General features: G+C 37.6%; 2 protein-coding genes across 3 annotated transcripts; one reads left to right on the top strand and one right to left on the bottom strand.

The window, feature by feature from the left end:
- Positions 1 to 4,793: 4,793 nt before the first annotated feature.
- On the top strand, positions 4,794 to 9,138 carry LOC113318139 (condensin-2 complex subunit H2-like). Of its 2 annotated transcripts, none has more exons than XM_026566264.1 (11): positions 4,794 to 5,309; positions 5,419 to 5,518; positions 5,641 to 5,753; positions 5,856 to 5,998; positions 6,092 to 6,539; positions 6,677 to 6,852; positions 6,930 to 7,100; positions 7,268 to 7,372; positions 7,871 to 7,972; positions 8,124 to 8,288; positions 8,514 to 9,138. In XM_026566264.1, exons 1-11 carry the CDS (start codon positions 5,120 to 5,122, stop codon positions 8,901 to 8,903), a joined length of 2,103 nt encoding a protein of 700 aa, XP_026422049.1. In that variant the 5' UTR covers positions 4,794 to 5,119; the 3' UTR covers positions 8,904 to 9,138. The 2 variants fall into 2 exon arrangements, with proteins under 2 accessions (XP_026422049.1, XP_026422050.1); XM_026566265.1 differs by having other exon boundaries at positions 4,796 to 5,309; positions 7,280 to 7,372.
- A 112-nt stretch (positions 9,139 to 9,250) lies between these two features.
- LOC113318140 (putative invertase inhibitor) lies at positions 9,251 to 10,025 on the bottom strand. Its single transcript, XM_026566266.1, has one exon. The coding sequence runs from the start codon at positions 9,952 to 9,954 to the stop codon at positions 9,373 to 9,375; it is 582 nt and encodes a 193-aa protein (XP_026422051.1). The 5' UTR covers positions 9,955 to 10,025; the 3' UTR covers positions 9,251 to 9,372.
- Positions 10,026 to 11,603: the final 1,578 nt, after the last annotated feature.

The raw sequence follows: 11,603 nt of genomic DNA on the forward strand, positions 1-11,603 counted from the left end.
CATGAAGGCCTGAGGTACTTGGAAAGTATCTTTGTTTTAGAGATTTGGCCCATAGTTTGTCCTCATTCTGAATTAATCTCCATGCATCTTTCGCAAGTAACGCAAGATTAAAGCTTCTGAGATCTATAAAACCCATACCACCACTCAACTTGTGTTTTCCAACAGCTGGCCATGAAATAAGAAAGAGTCCACTCGAGTCTTCTTTACCCCACCAAAAATTCCTATGTACTTTGTCCAATTCCTTTATGGTTGCATCTGGTATTTTGAATATTCCCATATGATGTGACGGTATTGTGTTCAGTACGTGCTTTATCAGAATCGACCTTCCATTTTGATTAATGAACTTACCCCTCCATATGGATAATCTTCCTTTGGTGTTAAGGATCAAAGAAGTGAATGAAGTTGTCTTTTTTCTATTTAGTAAAAGTGGAATTCCTAGATACTTTTCATCAAGTTTCATTTTCTTCATCTTTAGGCTTCTTAGAAGTAAGCGGCAGTGTCTCGGATGCATATTCTTTGAGAAAAAAACAGCTGATTTCTGGAAATTAATTTGTTGACCTGAGATGTCACTGAAAGACTTGATAACTTGCAGAAGATTAGTAACATTTTGTATATCATCTCTTGCAAAGACTAAACAGTCGTCTGCAAAGAGGAAGTAACTTACTTGTGGTGCTTTTCTAGAGATTTTTATTCCTTGGATCTTCCCATCCATTTCTGCTTTGGCCAGAGCTCGTGAATACTTCCATTGTTAGCAAGAACAAATATGGGGATATTGGATCGCCTTGTCGTATGTCGCGACTTGGTTTAAATGCTTGACATGGAGAGCCATTGAGCAGAATATGTATCTCAGGAGTACTTACACACTTTTGAATAAGCTTGCACCATTTGTTGTTAAAACCTAATTGTTGCATCACCTTGAGTAAGAAGGGTCATTCGACACGATCAAATGCTTTTGGCATATCGAGTTTTAAATCCATGTAATGTTTCTTGGATTTTCTTCTCTTCATACAGTGTATCAACTCCTGAGCTAGAGTAATATTGTCACCTATCTGACGGCCAGGCACATAGGCAGCCTGCATTGGCGATATGATCTTCTCAAGCTGTGTCTTCAATCTGTTTGCCAGTATCTTGGAAATGAGTTTGTAGGTTGAATTGCAGAGAGCTATTGGTCTGTAGTCTCCAGCCGTCTGAGGTAGCTTGCATTTGGGTATATGGCATAGGTTTGTTTTGTTTATCTTCTTGAGCAATCTACCTGTACGGAAAAAAGACTGAACCATATTAATGACATCAGTGTTGACAGTAGACCAATTTGATTGAAAGAAGCCCGGTGGAAATCCATATGGGCCTGGAGATTTCCATGGCCGCATTTGTTTGAGTGTGTTATGAATCTCCACTTCATCTGGAATTTTTGTGAGAAGATTGTTGTCTGCTTCAGTAATGCATGGAGGCAATAAATTCATCAATGTATCATTTTCTTGCGGGTTTGAAGTAGTCATGATGTTCTTGAAGTGATTGATTAGATGTTCTTCAAGTTGATTCTTTCCACTACACCAGCTTCCATCTTGTTTCCTCATTGACTCAATCCGATTTTTTGATCTTCTCTTGTTGGACTGAAGGTGAAAATGTTTAGTGTTTTGATCCACTTCATTAAAGAAAATATCTCTGGATTTTTGTCTATAGAAAACCTCCTCTCTTTTGTGCCATTCTTCAATCTCCTTTTCAACTTCTTGTACCAGCTTTGTGTTATCCACACCATTTGTCGTTGGTTGTTGAAGATGCTCTAATCTTTGCTGCAAATACTTGATGTTATTATGTATGTTGCCAAACTTGTTTCTGTTCCAGTTGGAGAGATCTCTTCTTGTTCTTGACAGCTTCTTATCAAGAACAAACCCAGCAGAGTCTCGAAATTGGGTGGACCAAGACTTTTTGATTTGTTCATTACAAGTTCCATCCTTTAACCAACATTCGAAAAATTTCCAATTTCTGGCACTACATGTATCATTAGGGGATAAATCTAACATGATATGACAATGATCAGATGCCAAAAAAGGAAGATGTTTAAGACAAGAATCAGGAAAATATATCAACCAGTCTGAGTTCATTAAAGCTCTATCAAGTCTGGAGCGAATTCTACCTGTTCCATGTTTGTTGCTAGTCCAAGTGAATGGGTTACCATGATAACCTAAGTCACTAAGGCCTGTATCTTGAATAATTTGGCTAGCTATGGGTGAAAAAGAGCTAGAGCCTACATTTCTAATTCTCTCTTCCTCATGAAGAGTAATATTTAAGTCACCTACTAAAACCCAAGGAGCATTAATATCATAAGTGTTGCAGACCTCTTTAATGAGATTTCATTGTTGCTGTCTCTCTTGTGGGTAAGGGGAACCATACACACAAGACAAAAGCCAACTAGGTTTAGCAGGATCACTTTGGACAAGGCAGTGAATCATGTTTCTGTCATTATAGATAATGTCAAGATTGAAACCATCTTTCCAGAAAAGACAGATACCTCTACTTCTTCCAATTGAAGGAACATAGAAAGAATTAGGAAAGTTTAGCGGACGAACTAAGTTAAGGATTTTCTTAGAATCAATTTTTGTTTCTTGAAGGAAAACAATATCAGGGTTTAACATTTTATTAAGATCACCCATATAAGTTCTGGCATCTATTTTTGCAAACCCATTGCAATTCCATGCAATAATTTTCATTTTTGGAATCTCAGTATTATGCAAAGAAAACCTACTTTGTATGGAAAGCTCACTGCTGATATAAATAGTAGAGCAATGCACAATACGAATAAGAAAACGATTGTAAAAAGACGGAGTATTAGTGATTTTTACCTGAGCAGCACCTCCATAATCATTTGTGGGTTCAGCTGGAGCAGCTTCTAGTATATCATTCATCATCTCAGGCATGTTGTTGTTATCCATATAAATATGAGTATTAGATGAGATATTTTGGGGATTAACGTGGATGTTATGAGGATTCATTGAAGGTTCCTCATTAAGATTTGAGTTTCTCATTCTTTTGCTTTGCCTTGATTCATCTGTCAGATCATCTTCAACTATTACTTCTTCCATGTCTACAACCATTGAGTTATCAATACTCTTTCCAGCGTCCTTGTCTTCAATGCCATCAATTCCATTTTTCAAAATTTCTTCATATTCAGCTGAGTTTAGGCTGTCAAGATATAACAACCAGAATGTATTCAAGCATGTATCATCTTAGTGATCTATCACAAAACATTTGTCACAGATTTTCTTTGGCTGCATATCCCAGTGATATCTAATCCAGACTTCTTCTCCAGAAACAGTCTTCCACCAACCTCCCCGATGCAAAGGTTTTTTTAGATCCATTTCAACTCTAGCTTTTACAGTATTTCCATATCTTGGCCTACAATTCTCTGGCTTAGTATAGATATTCCTTCTCATGAAACCAATTGCTTCATCAATGATAACCCTGTTTAAGTGCTCCAACTTGAGATACTTGAACTGCATATTAAACTCCTGGTGTGTGAACTCCAGTACCCATAAGATAAACATCCTTTCGAGTTCAGGATAGTCATCTACATGTTCCGGGTTTCTGGGTTGGTTAAGGAAATACTTCAACGCTGAACATTTAATCCCACCTCCTTCCAATTGTTTATAATCTTCAGGTAATTCTGAATCTATAAACGAGGGAAAAAGCGTCTCCCATTTATTATTATTTACTATTTGATATTCATTCGTCTTGGTTGAATGGTGCTGACTCTCCATTCCACTTGGGATCCCACAAATGAAATACAAATCAAGGAGCGTAATTCCTATTACAAGTATATATCAACTATGATTAATTCTTTTGATTATTTAATAATTATTCAAAAAATATAATTTAAGTTAAGTTAAACAAGCTTACCAATTTTAAAATCCAAAAAATGGAATGTGTGCATCGTCGCCCACCGCCTTTCTACCGCTGTTTTCGGAATTTTGTTGTTGTGTATTCTAAGCTTCACACTATAAAGCGCACGCCAGGGATATCTGTCAACCCTTTCTCGGACTTGAGGGGGTAAAACTTCATAAACAGTCTTTAAGTCTGAAAATCCACCTCTCATTCTAAAATAATCCTCAGACCGATCTTGATGCCCCGACACATGACCTTGGACTAATGATGGAGCAACAACGACACTCGGCGAAGAAAACTCTGCTTCCCGATTTTGAGAAAAATCTACATCTGTGGCAGGCTGCGGTACCGGTTCATTTCTTCGATCTCTTCTCTTTTTTACACTATTGACCACTTTTCTTAAAATGCCGCTCATATTGTATCCAAAATTTTTGATTTAGAAGAGTTTTAGAAGAAGAAAATAGTAGTGGTGTGACCGAAAATGAAATCAGTTGAAGGAATTTATAGTTTTGCAAATATGGACGTTGGAATTATGGACGTTGGAGATATAAACGTTGGCAATTTTGTTTCTCACGCCCGCGTTGATAGTATTTTCAACGCATGCGCTTTTCCTACCAACGTCAACGTGTGTCTCAAGCTCGGGCGCTTGATGATAAACCGACCAATATTTTACCATAGTCGAAAATCCAGTTTGGCCATCCACGTGGCTCAACAAAAAAATGGATTTGGCGATTGCCATAGTTATACCGTAACACATTCTGAGTTTGTAGCTTGCTGACGACTTGCGTCAACCTTCACATGTAACCGGAATACGAAAAGAACCAGTCTCACACTATCCAGATCGTCACCATTTAGTCAAATCTTAAGCGGGAAAAAACAGTCCCCACTTAATAATTTGAACTCAAAAAATCAAAGTCCCCAATTCTCTCTCCTCTCTCTCTCTCTCTCTCTCTCTCTCTCTCTCTCTCTCTCTCTCTTCTAGAAAAAAAAACACAGAAGTGCAGAACTCAAAATCCAATCAAAGGAGTTTCCTTTCTATCTACTCACCATCAGTTCATCTCCCCCGCTACTTCCTTATACTGATTTCTCACAACCCCTTTTCTAGGGTTTCTCAAAAACATCCAATTTAGGGTTTTCTTCCAATTTCCTCAAATTTGGGTCTTTTTTCTGAAATTAGGGGTTTTTGAGATGGGAATGAGATGAAATCAAGGCATGGGTTTTTCTATTCATACAAGAAAAAATGAACTTTGACAAAGAAGACGGGAGTGGTAGTAGTTCGAGATTTCATATTGTACAACCGCTTCGTGACCCACAGTCAAATTGGTCAGTTGATCTTGCTAAAAATCTCGAAGATTATCTCTTGAAGATATGTTCTGGTGAACCTATTAACCACGAAGAAGATGCCCACTTATCTGTTAATTTCGCTGAAGGTAAAAAAAATTACCCCTTTTTTAGGAGTCTTTCAGTTTTAGGGTTTGTATTGAAATTAGGGTTTTTGATAAAGTTTTGTTTGTTGTTGTTGTTGTTGTGTAAATGTAGCTGCTTTGTTACTTCAAGGTTCAATTCAAGTGTATAGTCGAAAAGTTGAGTATCTTTATACATTAGTTTTACATGCTTTGGACTTCATTTCTCAAAAAAGGTGAGATATTTTTATGAAACATTACAAATATTTAAGTTTGGAGTTGTTTGCATAATCTGGGTCTTGTCAGGGGGTCCAAGTTAGTAAATTTATGGTGTTGGCGGTATTGTTGTTGTGAATAGTCAAGAGGAACAACCAGCGGAAGCGTCGGTACAGCGTACTGAAGGAAGACGTGATAACCAAGCAGATGTTGATGAAAGCAATGAACTATTTTTGGGATTAGATGATGTTCCGGGTAAGTAATTTACTTGATGTTATTATATGCGTGTTGGTGTTGGTGAAGTATTCTTGATGTATAGTTTGCTTGTTGGTTGATGGTTTGTTTGTATTGATATAGTGGAGGCTAACAATTCTTTGGATGGTGCGCCGGGGAAAGATGATAACTTAAATCAGTTTGTGAAGCCACCGTCGAATTTGGTTGTACTAGAAGGAGATTGTTTTGATCCTACTGGCGAAACTGGGGAACTGGAAACGTATCTGGTACTATGTTTGTTTTAGCAAACCTGAACTGTCTTTCTTGATTCACGCGAAGTTATGTGAATTTTGTTGTGATATTATTGTTTGTGAATGCAGTTGTCCACATGTGATCTCTATGAGGATTTTATTCTGTTAGATCCTTGTGATGCGGAAGAAATTCAGAAATTCATAAAGCATAGCAGAGCTGCTGTAAATCATAGAGGTAGCTCAATTAGGTCCAAGGGTCGCAAAACTTTTGGTCAAACTCCATCTAGAACTGGGGGAACTGGCTGCCGTAAATCAACTCAAAAACACAATGTCAATCCTGAAAAGTCTCCTATGATCGGTTGCAACCATGATAATAGTATTTCTCAGGATCCTCCTGACTGTAGTTTTCCTGAAAATGACTCTCATGGAGATGATAACAATGACTACCATGGAGATGATAACAATAATGGTTCATTACATGAGAGTATGTCAGAAGATGATACTGATGAGGATGATCCGTGGAAACCTTTGAATCCTCATGAACCAGGGACTTTGAAAGTAAAACCGTTTAAAAAAGGTATCCAAGTATCCTGTTTCCATCTGGGCTCTCCTATTTTCTTTACTTCTTTTTATTTTTCTTTTAGGGTGATGTTCCTTAAATGCTCTTAGTTTCTATACTGAGAGCGTGTTTTTTCCCTTGTATTTGTTAAACAGGAAATATTCCTAAAAGGAGGAAGCCGAATCCCAGTAAACACATTTCTATTATTATGCAATTTCCTATTGCAAAATTGACTGGTATTGTAAGTCCAGAATTTGCAGAAATGTGGGAGGCACAGAACCGTGCCTGTGAAATTATCCGGGAATCCACAACGCTTCCACTTTTTGAACAGGTTTGGTTTTCATCAAATGTGTAGTTTGATTTTATGAATGTCGAGGTTGCCGCTGATACATAATATCCCAATAACAGCTTCGACAGTCACTTACTATCGGAGGAAGTGAACCGTCCAATCCTTTTGGTAGTGCTGAAGCTGACAAAGGTAATGAATCCGAGCATGACATCCCAGATTTTGACCAAGATGACTTTGACATGCCTGAAAATACTTTCATGGATGTGGAAGAACCCTTAAACGCAAATAAGGTAAGCTTGCTTATTTTTATTTGTTAAGGAGATTATTCTGGTGTGATAGGGTCTCATATGTCTGACCTCATTGTGGGGGAACTCGTTTAATTTTTATACTAGAATATCACATCAGCACCTTTTTTATTTTTTAACTTCTTATTTACCAGTGAATGTTTTATTAAAAGATTCATTTACAGGATGACGAGCAGACCGTTCACTTTGAAAGTACTGATTTTGGACATGTAGAACCTGAACTGGAAGATTTTGAAGATCTTTGCCGTTCGCATCTGGTATGCCATTTTTGGAACTTGTTTTACATTATGGTAATTGTTGCTAGTCTAAGCAGTCAGTATAAAACAACATATGGACATGTATAGAGATAGATGTAGCTTAGTTAACCCAGAAACTTTGGAAGTGATGAAGACTAACAAAAGTGCACTTATCAGCATTCAATACAAAATAAGATATGATTCTTAAGCCAAAGGTATTTGCGTTGTGGACAACATAATGAGAGGTAACTCAGAGGCTAATTTCTGAAGCTGAGTTTGTAATATCAAGGCTCGCATGTGTGTGAACTTAGGGTGCTGGAGTCTTCTTTTATTTGAAATTTGCTAGCACTTTTCTTCAGTAGGCTGTCCTACTAGTATATGCTTGCAAGGTACTGTCTTCAGTTTATCTGTCTTCATGTGATTTATATGCACCTTATGTTGATGACAAAAAATTGTGTCTCTAACGTCCAATTCTTGTGGCAAGTATGTTTGTGACGTAACCTCATCTTCGTTTTGTAGGATGACCTCCTTGCAAGCATAGCTGAAACTGAGAAGCAAACTGAGTTGGCAACCCGGGTTTCAACATGGAAACAAAGAATCGAGCAAACCTTGGAAGATCAGGTATTAACGTATTAACTGCAAAGCTTTTCATTTGCCTTGTTCAGATTTCTGATTTGACTCTATATTATCTAATTAGAATTTGCATTTCTTGTCTCATGGAATAGCCTGGATTTTCCCAGTGGTCTCACTTTACAAGAACTTTGTCTGACAGGATTTACGCCCACCTTTTGATATTCATGAATATGGTGAAAGGGTTTTGAACAAATTGTCGCTCGAGGCAGATAGTGCAAGTGGTAGTGGAATACCCTTTACGGATGTTGTTAAGGGAAACGAAAAGCATGATGTTGCGAGGACTTTCTCTGCACTACTGCAGCTGGTGATTTCCTTTTGACTATCTGAAGAGTTTCTTGGTCTCCTTTTATTATATTGGTAGATGGATTTCCTAGATTAAAAGAATAAAAAATCAAAGTTTTCCTAGGGGAATTTCTGCAATCGACCATGATAGTATATCATTATTACTAGTTGTTGCTTTTTACGCAGTCTTCTTGAAATTTGTACATGTAGAAGATGCTTTATTCTTACTGTCATTTACTTTTTACAGGTGAATAATGGAAACGTTGACCTGATTAAATCTGAATCTAGTGGTGGTCGATCATTTTGTTACACTGCTACAAATCCCTTTTCTGTCCGACTCCTTACTGATGCCAGGAGAAAGGAAGTGCAACTTCGGTCCTCGAAAAAGAGACCAAATTCTCCTATCAAGAAACCAGGCAATCAAGCTGATAAGGAGAAGAGTGGTGGCGGTGGAGAAAAAATTCAGAAAGTAGGTTCTTCCTCTATGGGAATCGCCTCATCGTCAAAGTCATCACAATCGAATGGAAAGTTCTCTGTTAAGGTTGGAAAGATAAGTGCAGTGAGGTGTACCCCGGAGGGGAAGAAAAGACGAAAGTCTCGACTGCTTGAGCCTGTAGATTTGCAATCTGCAGGATGAGATACTGGTTATTTTTTTATATCCAGTTAGGCATTGTATGGTATTAGAGATTGTAGTGACTTGCCCTCGCTAACCTACTGAAACCCAAGGTTTTCTAACACCAGTAGATTGGGAGCATGTATCTGTAGGTATCTGATTGTGAGTGTGACTTAGGATTAGTTGGATATACAAATTGTACTGTATGCTTGTAATGTCATGTTCTAATTTAGTTCTCAATTGTCCTTGTTTCTGTGTCTCTGTTCCTGATCTTTTTTAGATGTGTTGTTAGGCTTCTCTCTTATTTTTTTTAGATGTGTTGGTTAGCTTGCTTGTATCGAGCACATTAATAATTGAAAAGAAGAAAAAAAGAAACAATGACCGCAGAAGGCTGTACGGATCAAATAGAATTATATTAAATCCGACAAGTTAGTTCCATTTATATACATATATATAGTAGCAAGACGAATTACTGAACAAGGCAGAGAATCACTTAAGCTTTAGCCAACATGTTGGCGATGGACAGTGCATTGCTGCATAATTGGTTGAAGATAGCATTTCTGTCAGTCAGCAAGGATGGACCAGAACCATCCTTAAATCCGTCCTCGCACGATTCAGCATCAGTCATAGCTGCCTGCACCCATATAGCCACGTCATTGAAACCCTGAGCATCAATTGCAGCAAGTGAATCTTCCAACTGATCAACTGCATCCATGTAATGCTCAGAACAGTCGGACAAGCATTGTTGTGTGAATGGCTGGTATTGTGCCTTCTTTTGCAATTGATCAACGTAGTTGTATGTGTCAGTTCCATTTTGCATGGCAACCTTGATTGCAATTGAAGCAAGACCGGCTAAGTCAGCTTCTACGCTGTCCGGGTCTGCGCTGAGGGTTTTGATGCAGAGATCTTTGAATGGGACAGCTGCACATGTTTTAGAGATTAAGTCGGTTGTGGTTGGTGCATTGCGTGGTGAAGCTGCAGGGTGTAGTGTAGCTGCAAGGACTTGATGGGTGCATGAGAGAGCTGAAACAAGAAAGATCAAGAGAACGGAAGCCATGGTTTGGTGATGATCCATTGCTAAAGCTTTCAGAACAAATTAAAGAAAAAAGAATAAAATTTGGCCTGCAAAAGCAAATTGTGATGGCAATTGTCATGATGTTCATGGGTTGTCTTCATATAGGGCTGCTAGGTTGGTTAGTATTGTTTCAACTTTGTACCATTTTTAGTGAATTATTAACAGTTTTTCTAATAATGGTTCTGGTTATGATTAACTGGATATTTAGTGGCTGTTATAATATAGAGAAGAGCTTAATTAAGCAAGTTAACTTTAAAAATTTTGATTAGGAGAGGATTGAGGTTTACCATTACATTAGAAATGGCCTATCATTTAAGAAGGGGCCAACCTATTTAGGGAAGAAAAGAAGAGTAAAATCATGGGAAGGAATTGCCCTCAAAATGAACGCCCCACAAGCATTTTGCTAGTAAATAAATAGTGTCCATACATACCCATGTTACCAGATGATGACATTTCTTGTACTGTTGTTCTAATGACCAACAATAATCATAACATGGGAAACAACGTTACTGCTGTAACATCAGCGTCAACTCATGAAAACTGTACTATTGGCCTTCAGTAAAATTGATATTCCGTTTTACTTTTTCAACGCGTGAAAACCATACTGTCATTTTCTTTTTCCCTTAGGAACTTTTACGAAGCACCTAGATGTCGGTATTGGTGTCGTATTCGCGTCCGACACACGTCGGACAGGACGTGCGTGGGACACCGGCACGACGCATGTGTAAAATTATATGTCCTATTTTATTAGTTGGGTAATCTAGTGTGTCATGAAGATTAGTATATAGTTAATTTTTCTACATGTAGACTAACCTAACACCATAAAATTGAGTTTTTTCCATATAATTACGTGATTAATGTATTTGATATACCTTAAAACTATGATTTTAGTATATAAAAATTATTTAATTAGTATATATATAAACATGTCCGTGTCATGATGATTTTGAGTTTTGGCGATCCATGTGTCAGTATCGTGTCGTGTCCGTGTCCCGCGTCTGTGTCAGTGCTTCCCAGTTTAGAAATAATGATACGTTTACATTTTCAATTTTTCCCATCAACAATGTAGACTGTTTTTTTTCTTTTCCAAGTAACATTTTTCCTAAAATGAAGCTGCCTGTTTTAGTGCCGGGATGATCTAGATTTTGTGTCGCTTCAGGCGGAAAAATATGCACACTCACTAGTTTTATGATTTAGCGAAGAACCCACATTCGAGAATACTTTCACGAACTGGAAATACTTTTTTATCATAATCGGCATAGTTTTTCAATACGGAGCGCAACAATCAACATAGAATAACCATGCTAATAAAAATAGTCTCCACAATTTGGAATAACAATTTCAAATAATCACACTTTTCTGCATTGTGAGGAGGTCTTATCAATTTGGAATTACTTCTTAAGCTGTTATGGAGTGCATATGGTTTTTCCAAACTCGGTTAAAAGTTTCATTTGGGAATGGAGGAGAAGAAAGAAAAGAGCTAAGAAATGGCAGTTGTGGGACTTAATCCCTTTCGCAATTTGGTGGACAATATGGTTAGAGAGGAATAGAAGAACTTTTATGGGTATTTATAGACCAACTGCAAGACTGGTTGATGACGTTAAATGTTTATTTTTCAATTGGTCAGTAGCTGCAAAGCTTACTATTCT

The sequence above is a fragment of the Papaver somniferum genome, chromosome 10 (assembly GCF_003573695.1).
Source record: "Papaver somniferum cultivar HN1 chromosome 10, ASM357369v1, whole genome shotgun sequence".
NCBI lineage: Eukaryota > Viridiplantae > Streptophyta > Magnoliopsida > Ranunculales > Papaveraceae > Papaver > Papaver somniferum.